Genomic DNA, 21,678 nt, shown 5'->3' on the forward strand with positions numbered 1-21,678 from the left:
CAAAAAAAAATGAGTGAGAAAAGTGGCATTGTTTTTATATTTTTGCAAATCTCTTTAATGTCTGGCTTAATTGAGGAAGAAAGCTCAGTTTTCGTATCTGCTTCTGCGTTCAGTTTGTCACAATATGTTGTTCTGTTTGAAGTATGGGTGGAAAATCTGTGTGAGCACAGATACGTAGTTGGTAAAAGAGGATTTCAGTATCCTTTTCAGGCGTTTGGGGATATTGTTTGATACACCCAAGCTGGGTAAGTAGCAGTTCCTCACAGATTAGTTACGGTGGGAATCTGAAAGCATATCATGGGCGTCTTTATATCTTCTTACGTTAAAAAACATTGAGTCCCACACCTTGAATGGTGCTCATACCTTTATTCATGCCTAATTTTGTAACGTCATGCATTGGTCATTTGGAAAATATCGCTTCACTGACTTACGCGGACCTTCTAAAACATTGACGTATTTCGTTAAATAACATATAAAAATCACATTTCTTAACATCATCTTGTCAGAGAAGGCGTTACCTATTGGGACGCTGTGAAGGTTCACAGTGGCAGATGGAAGTTTTCCCAAGTTCTCATTTTTGCTGGTTGACCGGATTTTGTCACTGGTGATGGGTACAAATCCTTTTCCTTGAAGGGATAAGCTCACTTCATTCATTCCCGAGGAAGTGTCTGCCAGTTACTCGCGTCTGAATAATCACAGTTTGTCTTTCGAGTTTTTTTTTTTTTCCCCAGTAAAAATGATGTTCTATGAAAAAAGAGGCTGTTCACTGTGCGGCTCAGTCGCACACGGGCCTTTCCTCAAAAGAGCTGGGAGGCCCGCGTGATCACACAGAATGTTGAGTGGACAAGGAGCAAGAATTAGGAACGCTGATCAGCTTCACTGCTCGCCCGCCCATTTTAGCATTCATCTAGAAGTGTGTTTCTATTACTATGAGTGATAATAATAATTCATCTGTTTCTTTTTTAACTTCACCTGTTTTCGAGCCACTTGTATTTCCTTTTCTGTGAATTTTCTGTCCGGACCCCGTACCCGTTTTTCTGTTGGGTTACCGCCGGCCTTTCACTCGGTGACCTGGTGGGAACGCTCTGTGATGCAGGTGCGCTCAGGCTGTGATCTGAGCTGCAGGGATTTTGTTTCAGTTTGTCAGTCGTCTTTTAATTTTGCTCATCATGGTTCTTACTGTGGAAATATGTCATTTTTGTTGTCAACTTAGTTATCTTTTCTTTTATTGCTTTGGGTTTTGGGTCATACTTGTCTCTTACAACTTCTGTTTAAAAAAATCTCTGTGGTTTTGTTATGGTGCTTCTGAGGTTCCATGGTTTCAGTTTATTTTGTTGGCCCTTCTGAGACTTATTCTGGTATAAGACACTAGGTGTATTTAAATTATTTCTTCCAGATGTACCTTGTTGCTTTATGTAAAACAAAACAAAACAAAACAAAACAACAAAAAAAACCCTTAGAATTTCTTGACCTCTCCTGTAGACGTCTTGCGTGGAAAATAATTGGTCAGCAGTTGCTTGTTGAACTCTGAGTAGTGGATAGCTGTGGGCTGTGTGCTCTGTACCTTTATATTAAAAACATGGTTATCTTTATCCTACAGATGATGAGACTTAAAATAGGGATTGAATAGAGCCTATTTATGTACACTATTTTTGTTTTCATTTTTAACAGTTTTCTTGAGATACAGCAACATACAGTAAACTGCATATGTTTACTAAATTATTTTACTTTAAAATTTCACAAATGCACATTTCCTGGCTCCATCCACACAATAAGGTTGCACCCCTACCTCACTGCACATACAAAAATGAATTAAAAATGGATCTAAGACCTAATGTAAGAGCTAAAACTTTAAAACTCTTAGAAGAAAACATAAATCTTTGTGACTTTGAATTTGGACTTCATCAAAATTAAACACTGTTGTGCAGCAAAGGCCACTACCAGAAAAACAACCCACAGAATGGGAGAAAATATTCTCAAATCATATACCTCATAAGGGGCATGTATACAGAATACATAAAGAACTCTTACAATTCTATAATAAAAGACAACCCAATTAAAATATGAGCAAAAATCTGAATAGAAATTTCTTAAAGGATGGTATTTAAATAGTCAGTGAGCATATAAAAAGATTTTCAACATACTTAGTCATCAAGGAAATGAAAATCAAAACCATGAGATACCACTACACACCCACTAGGATGGCTACAATGAAAACGACAGTTAATACTGAGGATTGGTGATGACGTGGAGAAACTGGGAACCCTCATGCTCTGTTGGTGGAATGTAAAATGGTTCAGCTGCTTTGGAGAAAAGTGCGTCAGTTCCTTAAAAGGTTAAAAATAGTTACCATATGACCTGGCAATTCCATTTCTAGGTGTATACCCTAGAGAAATGAAAATATATATCCACACAGAACTTGTATCTGAACGTTTATAGCAGGGTTATTCGTAACAGCCAACATAACCCGAATGTCCGTTAACTGTGAACATGTAAATGCAATGTGGTGTGTCTACAACGCAATGTTACTTAGTAATAAAATAGATAAAATGGAATTAAGTACTGAAACTGACACACGTTAACAAAGAAATGAATCTTGAAAACGTGAGGCTAAGTGAAAGAAGCCAGCCACAACAGACCGCATAGTGTATGATTCTGTTCAATGTGAAACATGAAGACGAAGCAAGTCATAGAGGCAGAAAACAGGTGAGTGGTTACCTGAGGGCTGGGGAGGGGAGGGAAAATGCAGCGACTGCCGAAGGGGACAGAGATTTTGAAGGGATGATGAAAATATTCTAACATTATTTGTGGTGATAGCTGCACAACTCTGTGAATGTACTAAAACCATTTACTTGTACATTTTAAATAGGTCAATTGTATCATAGGTGAATTATATCTTAATGAAGTTGTTCTTAAAAAAAACAACAATTAAGGAAGTGAACTGATCATTGATTTCATAAAAATGGAAGTGGTGGAGAACCTGGACGTGAGATGTCTCAACATAGGATTGTTTCAAGTGGAGACCGCTCTTTGAAAAACGTTTACTTTAATTGGGAGCCTGTGGGCACATACTCAATATGCCATTTATTTCACTTTTTTTTACTTCTTAATTTTTTATTGCAATAAAAAATAACAAAATTTACCACAATAACCATTGTTAATTGTACGACTCGGTAGTGTTGCATATATTCACATTGTTGTAAAACAACGTTTCCATCTTTAAATATGAAACTTTACACCAACTAAACAATAACTCCTCTTTTGCTCCTTCCCCAGTCCCCATTAATCTCCATTCTTACTGTTTCTGTGAATTTTACAGTGTTAGATACTTCATACAACATTTTTATTTTTATGACTTTTTGTGACTGGCGTATTTCACTTGACATAATGTCCTCAAGCTTTATTCATGTAGTAGCGTATTGCAGCATGTCCTTCCTTTTTAAGGCTGAATAATATTCCATTGTACATATCATTCATTCATCTGTCTTCAGACATTTGGGCTGTTTCCACTTCTTGGCTATTGTGACAAATATGTCTTCAAGATCCTCCTTTCAATTCTTTTGAATATATACTAGAAGTAGGATTGCTGGGTCACATGGTGGTTCCTTTTTTAAATCTTTGAGGAATCTCCATACTGCATGCAATTTTACAGTCCCACCAATAGCACACAAGGGTTTCAGTTTCTCCACATTCTCAACACATGATATTGTGTGGGTTTTTTGATAATAGTCATCCTAATGGGTGTGAAGTGATATCTCATTTTGGTTTTGATTTGCATTTCTGTGATGATGAGTGATGTTGAGCATCTTTTCATATGCTTTGTGTAGCTTCTCTGGGGAAAATGTCTATTCAGTTCTTTGCCCATTTTTAAAATTCAAGTCCTTTGATTGTAGTTGTTGAGTTGTAAGAGTATGTTATATATTCTAGATATTAACCCATTATCAGGTATGTGATTTGCAGGTATTTTCTCCCACTCCCTAGGTTGCCTTTTCGCTTTGTTTCCTTTAACGGCAGATGTTTTTAAGTTTGATGTAGCCCCTCCCCTTTGTTCATTTCTGCTTCTGTTGTCTGTGCCTTTGGTGTCATATCCAAGAAATTATTGCCAAGTCCAATATCATGAAGGTTTTCTCCTATGTTTTCTTGTAGGAATTTTATAGTTGTAGGTCTTTTGCTTAGATCTTTAATCCATTTTGAGTTAATTTTTGTTTTTAGTATAAGATAAGGGTCCAACTTCATTCTTTTGCGTGAGGATACTCAGTTTTCCCAGAACCATTTGTTGAAGAGACTGTCCTTTCCCCATTGAGTGGTTTTGGCACCCTTGTCAAAAATCATTTGATTATGTAAGTGAGGATTTATTTCTGTTTTTTTTTTCTATTCCAATTATCTATTTCTCCGTATTTATAGTAGTACCACACTGTTTTCCTTACTGTGGCTTTATAATATGTTTTGAAACAGGGAGTTTGAAGCTTTCAACTTTGTTCTTTTACAAAATTGTTTTGGCTATTCAGGAGACCGTGAAATTCTATGTGAATTTTAGGATGAGTTTTTATATTTCAATAAAATTGCCATTTGGATTTTAATAGGGACAGTGTTGAATTTGTAGAGTGCTTTGGGTGTTTTGGACATCCTTAACAATATTAAAGTCTTCCAATCCATGAACATGAGACGTCTTTCCATTTACTTGTGTCTTCTTTAATTTCTTTCAGCAATGTTTTGTAATTTTCAGCATACAGGTCTTCCACACTCTTGATTAGATTTATTCTAAGTATTTTATTCTCTTTGAGGTTTTATAAATGGAACTATTTTCTTAATTTACTTTTCAGATTATTCACTGTTAATGTATAGAAATACAAGTGATTTGTGTGGCTATTCATTTTTAAGTAAATGTTTATATTATTAAGAAATTGGAAAACAAGAAAAGTTTTAAAAACTGAAGAAAAGAGACATCCACAGTCCCCCAGACAACCAGCCCCAAATAAAACTTTATTTTCCATCTTTCCCTCTCTATATTTTAAGAAAAATTTGTTGACTTTAAAAAGGTAATAATCAAACTGATATAAAGTTTTGTACTCTGCCCCATATGCTTAAAAATGTAGTATATGTATTTCTGTGTTATTACCACCATCATAACATTTTGAAACAACTGTTGTATTGTAAATTATTTAATTATTTGGGACATTTACTTTGTTTTGAATTTTTCTCCAGAATAAATGGCCCTTAGTGAACATTCTGTTAATTAAAATGCTTATTTTGTGGTATTTTGTAAGATGGATTTCTACAAACGTAATTATTGAGTCCGTGAATATAAATGTTTTTGAGGTTCTTGATACACGTTGCCAAACTGTAATTGCTTTCCGAAAAGTTGTATTCTAATCTGTCACCAGCAAAATATGGAAGTTCCTGTTTCACCACAACTTCATTAGCATTAAAGATTTTGTGCATGTATTTATTTTTAAGACACTCTATTTTAAATGTGCAATTCTTCAAGTACTTGTGAGATAACACTTTCTTCTTTTTCATATTTGTCTCCTAAATGCATTTTCTTCATTGTGAATTGACTTTTCAAGACTTTTTTCCATTTATGGCGTGATAATTTTTCATTTTTACTTGTATGTATTCTTTATAGGAAAAAATATTAATCGTATTTCAGTCGCATTTTAGCCAAATATTTTTCTCAGCCCATCGTCCATATTTTATTTATTCATATTTTAATATCCAGAGGCCATAATTTTTGTATCATTAGATCCGGCAATCTTTATACGTTTTTTTTCACTGCTGTTTGTAAAAGCTTAGAAATCCCCTCCTCCTTCAAGTGTGTATTAACCATTCAATTCTATTTTCTTCCAGTTTTACAGATGCTCTCTTATCCATCTGGAAATGATTTTTGTATGTGGTATGTAAAGTATTTATTTAAAAATATATACATAGTTTTAGTAAAACTGTTGGTTGCAGGCTAAGAGCTCCTTGAAAACAGGAAGCATGACAGTCGGTCTGGGGTTTCCTTGCCTCGCCCAGACAGAAGAATCACCACGCGCAGCCTCTTGTTTCCTCAAGAGAGGGCTCCCCCTCCTGGCCTCTGCTGCCTGTCCTCCTGGTCCTGTCCCCGGCGGACACCTGCCACAGCTGCCCGCGGGGAGACTGCCCCAGCCTTAGCCAGCAGCGCCCCCTGGCGCCGCTTTCGCTCCAAGTGTTCCCGTTTCAGCTCTTCTGCAACCCTCCACCCTCTCCACTGGTGTTTCCTGGCAGGCGCCTCAGAAGTCTCCTTCAGTCTCCAGGACAGCCTAGGCTAACTTACCTCTTTAGGGTAAAATTATTTTCCATTCGGTTAAGGAGGAGCCATCATTTCCTGGTTGCCTTTTTGTGTTTTGGACAGGGAGCAGCGGAGGGATTGCGATTGGGGGCCAACCTTTTGCCCCGACTTCCTAGTGATCTCTTGCGTGAGTTCTGTGAGCCTTTGTACGAATAAAATACCAGGCTGGGGCTCCTCCTACTCTCACTGATGCCTGATGTTGTGAGTTGCAATTACAGGTCTGACCCTGGGACCCTCATTAAAGAATTAGGATGGGGGGGGGGGGGACTCTTTAAAATCGGATATTCATTGCCTAAGGAGGAATCTGTAAAATAAGAGGAGTGGGGACAGTGTAGATACATGAAATCTAAATGTCCTCAAATCTAATTACAGCCAATACTGGACAGCAGACCTGTTAGAAAATAGAAAAATAAACTGTTGAATGTCTCGCCATCATTTTCTCTCCTAGGACCCTAGGGCAGGGGCTAATGAGTACCCACATGGCCAAAATATGGACAGCGAGAAAGCCCAAAGGGAGGATCCTAAACCAGCCACTGATTACATACTCAAGCCTGAATTTAATCGACCCTGTCACAGGAACAAAATGGTCCTGGTGATAGGTTATTCTAGCTCAAGTTACAATTGCAGGAAATTCTGAAATAATTGTGGAAAGATACACTCCAGTAGACAATTCAAGACAGTTACTACAGTCTACTCATAGTAGACTGGCGTGACCCTTGTCAGGGTACTCATTTGAGAAATAAGGGGGAAAACAAGTTATTTTCCTGTCTTTACAAAGCCGGTTTATTCTTCAGATTGAGGCAGAACTGAAATTTCTTAAGGGCTTAAAGATTACTCAGTGTTTGACAAACCTTTGGTCAGACTGACTGTGCAACATGTTCTAATATGATTCGCCGTTCCTGAGAGGGGGAAAATCGCCTTCCCGTTCTGAAGTCAGGGAAATTCTGTAACTTGACTCCTCTGTAAGGGGACTTGCTTCTGGCATCGGTTGCCATCATTCTGTCAAGCTTTTTTTCTCCTTTCCCTTTAAATTTCTTCTGGCTGCACTCTATTATTCCATAGACTTTTAGGTTTTCCCTCTTTGTAATTCGATGCCCTATTCAGCAGTGTTCAGGAAGCGGTCTTGCTTTAGTTCAGTCCTCCTGGGCTGCTTCCACTTCCCGTAGCTGAATGGGTGGCTTGTTTTTCCTCTTAGGCTTTTGAGGGAGCCCGTACTGTTTTATGGCTCCATTATAAGGGAAGTATGGATTTCACGTAGGGAGTTGATTCACATGTATCAGAGCAATCAAAAGGAATATTTAGTTCAATTACTTTGGTATTGTTTGTTTCTTAAAATTTTTTTCATAGAAAAAAACACATTAAAGTATGTTCCCATCACCCACCTTCTCCTGAGACACACACCCACACTCAATTTCTTCTTTTTATTTTTTTTAAATATGGCTTTGATTTTTATTAGTTATACGTGAATGTCAGAGAGTCAAGTAGTGGCACTAGAATTATTGCCCTTCCCAAATACCTCTAGGATGCCACACCAACCAGAGTCCTGCAACCGCTTTTAATGTTTTTTTGTTGTCAGTTTTTGTGTCTAAGTCTGCACCTCTAAATAGTGTGCTTATGTGGATATTTCTAGGTTTGTTTTGGGGATTTTTTTGTTTCTTTTTTTTAGTTTTAAGTATTATTTAGTGACTTCTCTCCTTGGAAAATGAGGATTTAGTTTTTTCTCACTCCTATCCCTAGTACCTATAGTCACAATTCCTCTCCATTCATTTTTCCATCATTTTCATGTTGTAGCTTTGGTTAGATCAACATACAACATTGCATTATTATAGCTGTACAAGGCTATTTTGAACTGAACCATTTGTTCTGTTGTAACCATTATTTCTTTTCTTGAACTGCCCAACTTTTCATGGCTCCTAAAGATTAACTTTTTGTTTCATTTGCTTTGTTTTCTCTGTATTTATCATTAAGTTAAATCCAAACTCTTCTCAAATTGTGGAAGTAGTTTTTCGGTCCATTCAAAGGCAGGTATCCATTTGTTGTATCTTCTCTTGAGTCTTCAGATCTGCTCTAATCTGCACTAGTGCACAGTTGACAGCTTGTGATCTTCATGCACCATCAGCCCTGGAGAGTCCCTTTCTCTGTATTGTATTATTTCCTGGATCCTAAACGTTTTCTTCTTTTATGGTTAATACTCTTGCTTTGACAGAATAAACCCTGAAGTAGTTTCCTGAGAAAGGGTGCATAGGAGTAAATTTGTGAGATTTTGTATGTCTGGTGAGGTCTTCAATCAGCTTGTCCATTCAATGGATAGTTTGGCTGGGTATAGAATTCTAAGTTGGAAATGATTTTCCCTCAGAATTTGGTTAAGTAGTAGCCTCTATTAACTTTTAGGATCCTTATCTTTGGTATGTGATCTGGCTTTTTAAAAAAAATTCTGGAAGCTTTTAGGACTTTCCATTGCCCCTACTGTTCTAAAATTTTATACTGATATGTCTTCTTGTAGTTTGTTTTCATTTATTGTCTGGGAAATCAAAACTACATCTTTTCAATATGGAAAGTTTTGTTTCCTAAATTGTTGGTACTTTTCTCCTGTTTTCTCTTCCTGGAACTTCTGTTATTTGGATATTAGATTTCCCAGATTGATCTTCCAATTGCATTGGCTTGCTATCTTCAATGTACTTTACTTTTCTTCTACTTTCTGAGAAATTATTTATGTATCAAATTTTCTAATGTATTTTTAATTTATATTATTATAGTTTTAACTTCCAAGCACTCTGTACTGTTTTCTAGGTTTAAAAAAAATAGAATCTTGGTTTTACAAGTAGCCAATAGCTCCTTCTCTATGTCTCTGAGGATAGTTAAGTTTTTTTTATCTTCCTCTTTCATATTAAACACTTCAAAAAAAAAAAAAAAAAAGAAAGAAACTGAGCTGTCTGCTCCTATTTAACAGTGGGGCACTAAAAAGCTGATTGGTAACTCTGCATATGTGGATGAACCTTAAGAATGAAAGTCTCACTGTGGGCTATTCAGGCTGTTTTCCTGGGGCACCTCCATCGTCAGTATCTTGAGGTCTGTTTTCTTCAACTATTCATATTTCCCTGCCTAGAGGGTATTAACTTGGTTGCCAGACTATGTGAACTTAAACAGCCAGTGCCAAGACTTTTTGGCATTCTGTGGTTACAACTCAGGTGGCATCTCAGTTTCTCCTAATGCTGGCTCAGGATTAAGCTTTCTAGGGCATGCTGAACTTGCCAGCTTCCAAATTTTTGTTCCTATAATTTTCTCCCTCATTCACATTGTCCTTGTGAATAAATGCTTTAAAAAAATTTTTACCTACTGTCACATATGAGGATATTAGGAAGGAGAAGAGAGGTAAATGCGTATTTTTGCCTTTCATCCTTCACTGGAAGTTCCAACATTTTCCAAGACAGTCAGGCAATTTTAAATTTTGCAAATTTATTTAACATGCCAGCAACGAAATTGGTTTCCACAACATCTTAAATCAAATTTAGTTTTGCATGACCTCTTCAACTAGAATGTGATATCAAATCTTGGGTCTATGCTTTTGCTTCCTCCACGGTGCCTGGCATGGTGCTGAGGATGTACTGGGTGATGAAACACAGACGTGCTGAATTTGTGAATATGCACATGAGAATTATTTTACAATCAGGTTTATGTGAAAGAAATAAATAAATACACTCTATAACTTTCTCCTTTTACCAGCATTGGGCACCACATTATATTTTTCAGATACCTTTTCTGTTTTCCCTTAAAAATCGTTTCCAACTACACTGTTTAATATTTGTACCAAGTAATGACTCCAACTGTAATTTTCTTGGTTGATTTCTATGAGTTAGATAAAATACATCATTTAAACGTTTGAAACAATGAAGCTAAGAGTAGGTTGTTCCCTGACATCACCACCATCCTAGGCAGGGGAGTGGAACGGTTAAGGACATGGCTTCTCACCCAATCACTTAGCTGTGTGACCCTGGGCAAGTTCTTAATCTTAGCTTTCAGTTTTTCACCAAGGTACACTGTTGGCTGTGTGTTTGGCATATATGGCTTTTATTATGTTGAGGTATGTACCTTCTATTCTTTTAGGTGTAAGGCTAGCAAGTAAACTGTTAATAGTTTTGAATTTAGGTGGTGGGTATGGAGCGTATTATTTGAATTTATAGAAAATTTTGGCATTTTACAATTCAGTTCTGTTTTGGACAAACGGGTTTTATCAGTAACAAATCTGAGTAAGTGCAGTGCTGTTAAAGTAAGCACAGTAACTATGAAAGTAAAACATAGGCCCCTGTGAAGGGTCCAGGTTAGTTCCTAAATACTACCATGCCTGCTAGAGAAGTTCGCTCTGCTATTTGTCTTAGGGAAAGCCTTTGAGATAGGAGTATTTAGTAACTTTATTTTCTAAAAATCCATCCTCCGTATATGTTTTCCCCTACATCTTCACTTCATTAAAAAATGAGCAGAAACAAAGACAAAGACTTAATCTGGATACAGGTTTTGAGTCAGCCCAGTTCAGCCCTTAAGGAGCGAAGGTCCCCCAGGAGAAGTTTGGCACTTGGCCGCCGCACGGCGCTGGCCCCCCAGGAGCACCGGAGCATGCCCTCCAGCTTCTTCCCAGGCGTGGAGTCGGTGAAGACCGCGGCTGAGAGGGACGGACGAAGGTTGTAGGCCACCACCGCATAGAGCACGTGCTGCCGCTCCCCCGAGTAAGGCACCTCCCCGGTGGCCATCTGCCAGAGAGTGATGGCGAAGGCATAGATGTCCGCTTTGGGCGTTATGGGCTCTCCTTTCAGGAGCTCTGGGGCCCGGTGGGTGTACGTGCCGCCCAGGTGCTGGGGAGTCGGGAGGCACCGCAGGTCTTCCAGCCTCTCTGAGCAGCCGAAGTCCCCAATTTTGCAGACGTCTTGCTCACTGATCAGAATGTTCGCCGGCTTCAGGTCCAGGTGCACGATGCTTTGGGAGTGGAGGAAAAGCAGGCCATTGACAACGTCTAGGGAGTACTTCAGACACTTGGCCAAAGTCAGCTGCTCTCCGGCACCGCGGTGAGGCTCGTCCTCCTCGGCGCAGCCGCCGGCGCCGTATATGACCTGGTGCAAAGTGACGTCGCCCCCGAACTCCATGATGATGGTGCCCAGACTGTCGAAGCCCGCGGGCGCGCGCGTGCTGGCCGCCACCACGCGCACGATGTTGGCGTGGCGGAGCCGCGCGATGTTGAGCTCAGCCCAGAAGCTGCGCTGGGAGGCCAGCCGGTTCTTGGTGCACTTGCTCACCTGCTTTATGGCCACGGGCACGCCGTGGTAGGTGGCCTTGTACACGGAGCCAAAGCCTCCGGCTCCCAGCCTCTGCTGCAGGCACACCTGTTCCCAGTCGATGGAGCACCAGGCCAGACGGCGCGGAAGGCGCGGGGCCCGGGGCGGGGTGCCCCCCGGGAAGAGCTTCCCTGCCGTCCCCGGGAGCTCGCACGGGCTGCTGCAGGGCCGGGAGTCCAGCGACGACGGGGAGAAGTCGGCCTGCAGGTAAGGGCGCCGCGGGAGAGGCGAGGGCATCGCCCCTGCCGAGTGGGCCCCGCTGCGGCCCAGGTGAGCGGGAAGGGAAGAGGAGACCCCGCGAGCCTGCAGGCATAACGGGTTGACCTCCGCTCTGCTCCACCCCCGCGCTTTTCTCCTCTGCCTTCATCTTCCCCAAACGAGCCACATCTGCCTGGTTACTCTGCGAGGGTTTTTATCAGATGGGGAAGCAATCTGCACGAAGCACAACAATCCCATGCAGATGAAAGCATCGCCTTTCAACATTAAGTGAATTCTTACAAAAAACAAGCCTGGGAGAAGAGTTCAGCAGATAAACAGCCCTGAGCTGCCCCAGGGCTCACCCCTCGTTTACACTATTCCTTTAATTATAATAAAACAGGCATTTTCCCGCAAGTCTCATCCTTTGAGCGTTATCAGTCCACAGACTAAAGAGATCGCAACAGTGCGATGAAATTATTTCACACTCTGCAGGCTAAAATGATTGTCAGTTTATTCTCCAGCTGCACTAAATCACTTCCAGCAGTTATTGGCAGAAAGAGTTGAAATATGAACAGCTGACATTTGTTTAACCGATTACAGGGAAAATTAGGTGCAACGTTCATATATGGATACAAAAATGGTAACCTTACAATAATCGATCCAAACAGAATCACTGATACAAGTCAAAACACAAATCTCCGAAGTTCATCAGGGGAAAGGAAAGTTCTCTGACACTGCATTCAGCTTGTAGAGCAAATCAGCAAGACTTCTTAGCAACATATCGAAGTCCTAACAATCTTTCTGGTCCACACAGTCAGCTTACTTGCAGAAGAGATTCTAGACTTTGCAGCAAATGAGTTACAGAAGTTTTGAAGCAGAGTTAGGGGAGGAAAAAGAACAAAAATGATTCAGAGCCACAACCAGACCTTCAAATAATAACAAATATGAGAGAATCCTAGGGAAGGAAAAAATCTGAAGAAATAAAAATGGCCCAGAATCACTAGTGCCTCCATATAATGTGAAAAACCAGATGTCAAAATTAAATCCAGGGTCTTGCTGTCTGACCGTAAGCTCTTCCATTCTAATTTTTATAATCAAAAAAACTAACTTTTATTCCCTACCTTTGGAAATAAGACTGACAGTATTACCCTGTTCATTAAAAAATGCAGGAAAATGTTAGGATCTACATTTTGAAAAATCAAATAGTGAAGTTCTATCCTGACTTACTGCACTCAGAGCATGTAGGTAATGTGTAACCACGCTTTTCTGATGATAGGTCAATGCTTGTGAAGTTCTAATAAACACAATCCATTTACATTAGTCATTGGATGTCTTTCGAGCCCTAGGATAAGATTTATATTCTCCATCACCCGTCTGCCTTAGTATGTGGTGTGGTGTATAATACTTAACCTGTTTGAGCTGCAATCTTTTCATTTAAGAAATTAAGATAATAATCATTAAAGTAAACTTTTAAAAATTTTGGAACAAAATTTGGGGGGCCCTGTCCAGAAAAATAACAACAAAAATCTAAAAAATGTAAACTATTAGTTTACTATAGTAGATAGTAAACTATATATATACATGTATATAAAATATATAGAGGGTATACATTAGTTCACTATAATACCTAGTAACCTATATATTATTAGAAGTGCAGTTGTACCAAACCTGAAATATAAAAGGAAGACAGTGAATAGAGTAAAATAAGAAAGTAATAAAATTATATTCTGTGATAAGTCTATTATTGCAAAATCTTTTCAATAGATAGCACATAGCTGGGATTGTCATTGAGGGCTCTGAAAGTGTTATATAGTATTAGGAATGCTGTGAATATTAGCCAAGTAAGAGCAATAGAATGCCTTAACCTTCTCAGTATCACACATAATGCAAAATGGTGTGACTTATTATAATAGAATCTTTATTTTTAAGATAATAGCATAAACAATTCATTTTTCAAAGTTTGACTTTATTATTTACATAAAATATTAGGTATTAATGAAAATGTGGTACTCTGGCTACTCACAAACCCCAAGTTCATTAGATCCATCGTCTGCCAATGTGCCCAAGAGCATTTTATTACATACCCATTTTAAAAGTCTCTGGGGCCAAATGGCCTGGGTTTCTTACTGTCCCTCAGTTTCATCTGCAAAATGAGGAAAATATGCCTCCCTCAGAATTGTTGTCAAGATTAAGAGTTCTAAATACTTAGATTCAGGCCTGATAAGTAATACCTAAAGGTGAATTATTATTTATGAAACTCATAAAAATGTATATGGGTTTACACCAATAAGATTTGTTAGACAGTATTGGTTTAAAATGTACCCTACCAGCGCTGAAGTAACATTATTTTATCATGTTAAACCAGTTTAAAGTTTGAGTACTTTTTCCTGCACGTGAATTTTATTTGAGGTTAAAGGCATAAGGGCATGCTGCAGAGGATATAAAAATGCAGAGGATTCACACTGATCGGATCCAGTGGCAACAACTCTGCCATCCCCAAATAAATGAGGCAAAGAATAAAACGCGTTGATTACAGGGGAGGCATTATCTCCCCTAGAACTGCAGGTGAAACACAGTAAAGTCGAGAGACTGTGCACCTACTGGCAGGTGTAAGGCTCTCAGGTTCTCAAGAGTAAATAAAGGCCGGACACTGTCTGCTCTTTGATTGGCAGCGTGGCTGGGAAGAGATCCTTTGGTATCAGGCAACGACGGCATACTTATCACAAGATGTGACAACAGGTACCAGAATGAATAGCGCACTGAATTCAGTCTCAAGCCCGGAGGCTGAGGACACTGGCAGCGGGAAGGGTGCCTCCGGGCCGGGCCGGGCGCGCGGGTCCCGGGCCGCCTCCCAAGTCGCTGGGTCGGGCGGCTTCCGCTCAGGCCGAGGACCAGGGACGCCGCCCGCCGCCCGCCGCCCTCGCCCCGAGGCCGGCCGGGCCCGAAGTCTGCACCATCCCGCGGGGACCGGGGCCGCCACTCCCGGCTCAGCTGTGCGCCAAGCCGCTGCTTCCTGGCGCTCCTGCGTCCACAGGGCTTCATTTCCCTTTCATTTCCATGCTGCAGCAGCACGTAACCTTCTGGAAGACACGTTTAAGAGGCCATTAAACTCGGTGTCGTACTAACAACGCCCTAAACCCGGCCGATGACGACCACGTGGGAGCGGCTACCGCCCGGTCTGCGCGTGCGCACCGAGCCCTCCCCTGCATTCCCCGCCAGCATCACCCCGGGGGACCGTTTCCCGGGGATCTCAGGTTACAAGCTCATTTCAGGATGTGAAAATGTGGAGGAATTGGCGTGTTGGAGTCTGAAGTGTTGTGTTACGACTTACAGGCGTGGATGAAGGTCGAAAATATTCACTTTTGCCTTTTTGAGAACTGAAAAAGTAAAACATGAGTACACGTGCTTTACTAAAATATGAGGATTTTAGAGTCAAATTCGAAAAACATTTTAATTTATTTACTTTGTTACTTAAATGGGATTACATTATTGACGTTATTCTGAAATTTGAATTTTAGACCTAGCAATACATCATGGACTTGTTTCTCTGTCAGTTCAGGATATATAGAGCTACTTTAGTTTTTATATGTAATATGGTCGGGGGCAGAGACAATGTTTGTGGGGCCTAAAGCTTAATACAAATTGAGGGACCCTCTTTAAGCAAAGGATTTTAAAATTACATATGGAAGCGAATATATTTTCGATGAGAAGTCACAAAAAATTACAAATTTTAAAAAGTTGACAACAGACATCACAAAATTCAGAGGAAAACTATTTTATTAATGAATAATATCTATGTTTTAACCTATATATTACTTTTCCTACATTTTGAGGGTTTTCTTTTTATTATTACCTGTTCAGATGACAAACATCCCATCAAATTTGATCTTGGCTGGAACTTCAGTTAATAGCAGCATGAGCAACTATTTTTTACTATTAGGGATTTGTTTTATGGGAATGAAACCAGTCCGGAATTTGTCTTTTATTGCTCAAACTGACACATTCCTGGGAGTTAAAACACTAGATTTTTTTAAACTTTTTTTGTAAATTGAAGTATAGTCAGTTGACAATGTGTCAATTTCTGGTGTGCAGCATAATGTGTCAGGCATACATATACATACATTTATTACTTTCATATTCTTTTTCGTTATAGGTTACTATAAGATATGTCCTATTGACATAGTCCCATTAATCTGAATTGATTCTTGTCTGGGTTCTTGTTGGGTACAGCTGCCCCCTGCTCATAACCTACCCTGCACCAGACATAGAATCAGCCATTTGTCTAGGGTATCCTGGAAAGACAGTGTTAGAAATGATAATAGTGAAGTTTGCACATTAGGTCCCTTCTCTTAAGCCCTCATTCCTAGCTCGTTTTAGCTGACAGAATCCCAAAACATACACTTTTTTTCTCTTTTAAAAGCACAGGTTCACACAGATATTTCTAGTTCAGTTCTAACATTATAGTTCTTAATGAAGACTTTCTGATTTTACACTTTCCCTTCTCTTTCACTTAAAATCTTGATTCCAAGCAAAATTAATATAATTTCTCATGTTAACCGACAAAACTGTTAAAGGTTAAGATTTTTTTTTGGCAGTTATTTTTATCCTGATACTGAATGCCACTAGGATGTACAGTCAAATTATTGTCTTATAGAGTCATTTGTAATAACTCATTCTGTGAGGTTTTGTGATCACACATATCATGTATGATTAGTTTAATTTGTTTTCAATTTGGGGAGGTTATCAGCATAACTAGTTGGTAGTTTTCTTAAAAGGTGGGTGGCTTTTGGCCAAGAGATTTTTTCCTGTGTGATGTTCAAACCCTGAAGGACAGTAGAAAACAGTTCTTAGAGGCAGCCTTATAAGTTGGGGGGTAAAGGGGAAATAAAGCAAATGAATTTCCCGAGTTCTGTATGAAAGTTTCATTTAGCCACCAGCTGGTCTGTATGTAGTGACCAAATGCAGTATTTTGTGCATAATATTTATTTGCATGAGTTCTGGTTGGGCAATTCAATTGTCTTCTATTCAATTTCTGATAATATTAAAGCCTACATAGTTTCATGTATTTCATTAATATTTAATTTATTAAAAGTTCTTAAAATTTATTATTCTCTTTTTACAGCCTCACTTTATAATATATAACATTCTTCCACCAATTTAATATTATCACATTATACCAAAGTTTAGAACGTCTAAATCCAAATGATTCTGTAAGTTGGTTTTATCTCAGTCCAGTGGCAAAATCTTTAATTTTCCCCCAGGAAGATGTTAAGGAGGCACATAGTATCTAGAATTCTATATTTTAAAGAAATGATGCTGTGTTGGTCCAGGTCTTCTGAGGACCAGATAGCAAGATAGGATTAGACTTGCAAGAGGTTTCCTAGAGAAGCATCTCTGAGGGAAGATGAGGAGTGGTCTGGGAGCAGCTAGAGAGCTGTCTGATCGTGATGCAGGTCTGACCCTGGTGAGGGGCTGTGGGAGAAGGCAAGTTGAGGTGGGAGAATCTTTGCTTGTAGAGTGGTTCTAAGGAGGTTCGATATGGCTGATGACGATTCCCCAAGTCAATGATGTCATTAGAGGAATCCATGTCTCCAAGGAATGGGCTGGCTTAGTGTCCCTGCACACACAGTCACTGGCTGGGAGCAGCCCTGGGAGGCCATGGCTTTCTGAGTGCTGCTCTGGGGCCATTGGCCAATAATGCTTTCTGCATCCAGTGATCCCAGAGGCATGTTTTCATGGCTATGCAAGTATTACCAGTATTATACAGTTTAATGATTTTGTCCAAGAGCCTCAACCTGGGCTTGAAATTCTGATATCACTTTGTACATAATAGTTATTATTATCCTAATTTTTATTACAGTGTAGAATTCCAATTTTTAAGAAGATTTTGGATGTTATATTTATTTTTGAGCTTAAGACTTTGCTTTGAAAATCAGATGTATTTTCTTAAACCCCATTCTTATCATTTTAGCTTTAGACAAATACATATATATTTACACACATTAAACCAAAGGAGTAAACACAAAGTTGTATATATAATAGAAGGAACAGAACCCTTAGAAGTTTCCATGCAGAACTTTCTTGACAATTACAACACCCCAAGTGCTTCTTGGAAGTAAGACCATTTTTGAATTGGTGAGAACAGAATTGCTTACAGTCTGATGTGTATGTGTCTGGATGCATGAATAGTTAGATGGTAGACTTTGTATGTATACATGCAACTCTTTCTCATGATTAAAAATTGCCTTTTTCAATTAGACCAAGACTTTAAAAATACATCTATGACTGCTTTGTCTATTTATATCTCTGTAAAATGTGTACTATACCTACTAAATGCCTCTTATCAGATGAAGACTTTTTAAATTTGAAAATACAGTTTCTCTCTCACCTGACCTTCCGCAGTCTGGACTTATCTCAGGAGAGATTTGCTGCATTTTCATCTGTTCCGAAGTCCTTCAGTGTTCTGTCTTTAACAGACAAGAAGTGTTCTAAGTATTTCTAGGGCCTGCTTCCTTAGCAGCGGGAGGGTTTCAGTGCTACAGCTGTAAAGCTCAGTCTGATGTGAGATTCAGACGCGCTCTGTCGTGAAGCTCTGGCGTTGCTCGTCTGCAGCTTCGGAAACGGAACAGTGGGTTACTTGCTGGAACTCCACACAGGTGATTTTTAGGTGATTCTGGAGGAGGAGGAACACACTTAGGAGAAGGTTTTTAGAGCTTATTGAGATGGGGAGTCTGGGGTACAGTCTCAGTGGGTCATATTTGGGCAGGAAATGGAAAAAAAACCTTCTGGAAGGCTTCCCCTCAACATTGCACTCCACATGTTTATTGAGGTTTTGGGTCACTTTCTTGGTGACTTGTGTCAGAGTCTCATCTCCTCTCTGTGTGCAAACCAGGAATCAGTCCGGTTGTCATGGTGTCTCCCTGGTTTTCCCTTAGATGTTTCAGCATATCATAGTCGCGGGATCCATAAAGCGGAAATTAAAGTTTGGAGTCCTCTGTAGTAGGCGATTGCAGATTTTACAGCCCACGCTTTGTAATGGTCCGGTAGTGACTGAGGGAAGCTGGAAAGTCCTTTCTGACACTTAGACCTGGTGGGACCCCTGTTTTGTCAATCTAGAGTACAGAGGAAAACAGGATATTAAATCCTTTTATTGGCTGTTACAGGAGACATATAAGAGGAGTGTGTGTGTTTGTGTGTGTGTGAAACAGAGGCTAGATGGAAAGGTTCAGTTTATGATTCCCACCTGAGACTAGGGGCTGCTGAACTCAACAGAGCTGAGTGCTGGGTCCAACATGCGACCCAGGACAGCAAAGGGCCAGTGGACAGGGAGAGACAAGAAGCTTACAAATGCCAATTTGGCAGCTTCTTGGCTGAGCTCAGGTTCCCTGTTGCAACAAATACTGCTGACCATACCCAGTTCTTGTGGAAATAAAGACCATGGCCATGGCCTCAGACTTTAAGATTCTGTCATTTACTACTAATCCATAAACAGAAAGAAGAACTAGAGACACGTACACATTTCAGTGGCTTAACTCCCTGGTCTGGTTTGAATCTTTAAGTTTTGCTTGCTCTCTTAATCACCTTTATGTGAAAGAACTATGAGGAACCTAGTGATTTTAGCAACCCACTCACATGGGCAGCTCAGAACATCTCTGAGAATTATTTATGTGTGTGTGCAAAGGTCTCCTACCAAATGGTGTGGTGTGTGTCTTATGGGAGCTGTGGGTGTTTCTGGGAGGGGTGCGTAGAATCTTTTATCTAAGGAGTCCCCAGAGTCTCAACTCAGGATATCAGAGAACACATCCCAAATATCTTTGGCCCTTGAATAACATGGTTATGAATATGTCAGTCCACTTATACATGAACTTTTTACCCAGTAAATACATACTACAATACTACAGGATTGATAGTTGGTTGAATTCCAGGCTGTGGAACTGCTGATATGCTGTAAAGTTAGACGTGGGTTTTTGACTGCATGGGGTTGGTTCCCCTAACCCCACGTGTTCCAGTTCACTTATTCACAGAAACGTTTGATTTTAGGCTTTTGTATGTATCAGATCACTACTGTATAAAATTTTAAACTATGTCAGTGGACCTACCAACTGGAGGCTGATTTGGAGTTTATATATATATATACCAATTAACACTGACGTATTTCAAAGACCACTAATTTACAAATTACCAAGAATGAACAGCGTGTTCTCTTCCACAACTGAGTGTAATCCCATATGACCCAGCTCTCGCCTGCAGACAATGTCCAATTTTATGACCAGATGTTATTAATAACTTGCCTTCATATTGGTCCCCACATTCAGCCCAACCAAAGGAAGGGGGTGGCTGCACCATAATTTGTCCCAGATGACCCCGAAAAAGATAGCAGATATTCTGTAACTTGTGTCATTTTTCCACCAAAAGGAACAAGGGCTGCGTTGGCAAATTAGCAAGAGTGTTGATCCAGGTGAAGCAGAATCATGGCTCCAATTTTGAGCAACAGCTAGAGTCAGAAAAGGCAGGATAGGGGCAGCATCCTAGAAGACGGGAAGTTATTATAAACCTTCACCTTGAGTGGCTTCAGGTTTTAGGCTGTGTTGTCCCTTGTTCAATTCTATGTTTCCAGTGCTTTTAACTTACACTTTTCTACTGTTTGGCTTGTTTCCTGTGGAATTAACTGTTTTCCATGTTTGTACCTCCTCCATCAATATATTGTCAATATAATAGGTAATTAAACTGTCTGAAACGAGTTTAGGCCCTAAGTTTAAACTCCATTGTATTACCTTAGGACACAAACTGGGGAGTGTATACATCAAATTATTATCGCTTTCAGTGGTGTTACAGGGAGAGAGAAGCTTGCATTAGCTGAATTCGTAAAAGCTTACAAAAATTATGGGATTTAGGATAATCTTTTGATACAGAAACAAAGTTAGGCACAGCATTGTCACAGCATTGTCTCCTTCGGTTTACTATCGCCCACAGTTAACCACTGTCTTAGTTAGGGTTCTTAGGTTCCCCAAAGCAATGGAGACCAACTTAAGCAAACTTAAGCAAAAAGAAGTTTATTGGAAAGAGCTGGCAGGATTACAGAACCAGTGGGAGCCCGCGGAACCGTGCCCGGTAGTGGGCACGGCACTTCTACAGAACCAGGAAGCGTGAACCACTGTCACAGTCAGGGCAGAAAAGTGTGGCTGGGATGCCAGCCCTGGACGGACGGTCCCACAGCCATGTCTTTAGTCTCAGGGAGGAGCAGCCCACAGGTCCATGTTGTTCCTCTCCTTCCCTCCTGGGGTGCAGCGCGGGGAAGAGACAGAACGTGGTTCTTTGGTTTCGCTTGTGGTAAGCGGGCACCTGGGTGTACTGATTCAACCAGACCATGAAATCGTGTGGGAGAAGTAATTTCTCAGTTTCAGGAATTTTCTAGAGCAAGGAAGAAATAATACCTTTATGAGAGTGCTGACCTGAGAGAGAAGTGAGTGCAGAATAAAGCCGAGCAAAGGTTTGGGAAAAGAGAGCTGGAGACCTATTAACAATGTTTGAACCCTTAGTACTAGTGCTGCACGAAGCAGGAACTTCTCAGACACATCAGTTATCTGATCCAGTAAATACATCACCCTGGGGGAAACGGTGGATGTGGGGGAGTCCCAGTAGTGATTGAGATAGAATTTCCTAAAGGTTGGTGAGATATGAGCCCAAATACTGCCAAAATACACAGGATTTTCAAGTATGGATGGATCATTCACCAAACAAGCTATTAAGAAAAAGTCTCAGTACATTTAAAAGGAGTAATAGCATATCAAGTATATTCTCACATCACCATGAAGTTAAATGAAAAATCAGTTTTAAAAAAATTAT

At 40.0% G+C, this 21,678-nt stretch overlaps 1 protein-coding gene and 1 long non-coding RNA gene across 2 annotated transcripts in view; one reads left to right on the forward strand and one right to left on the reverse strand.

Moving 5' to 3' along the window:
- LOC141575579 (uncharacterized) overlaps window positions 1-21,678 on the forward strand; it is a 40,527-nt gene that overhangs the window by 2,591 nt on the left and 16,258 nt on the right. The window lies entirely within an intron of this gene.
- MOS (MOS proto-oncogene, serine/threonine kinase) lies at window positions 10,828-12,380 on the reverse strand. Its single transcript, XM_010970686.3, has one exon. It carries the CDS (start codon window positions 11,869-11,871, stop codon window positions 10,828-10,830), a length of 1,044 nt encoding a protein of 347 aa, XP_010968988.1. The 5' UTR covers window positions 11,872-12,380.

The sequence above is a fragment of the Camelus bactrianus genome, chromosome 29 (assembly GCF_048773025.1).
Source record: "Camelus bactrianus isolate YW-2024 breed Bactrian camel chromosome 29, ASM4877302v1, whole genome shotgun sequence".
NCBI classification, from domain to species: Eukaryota; Metazoa; Chordata; class Mammalia; order Artiodactyla; family Camelidae; genus Camelus; species Camelus bactrianus.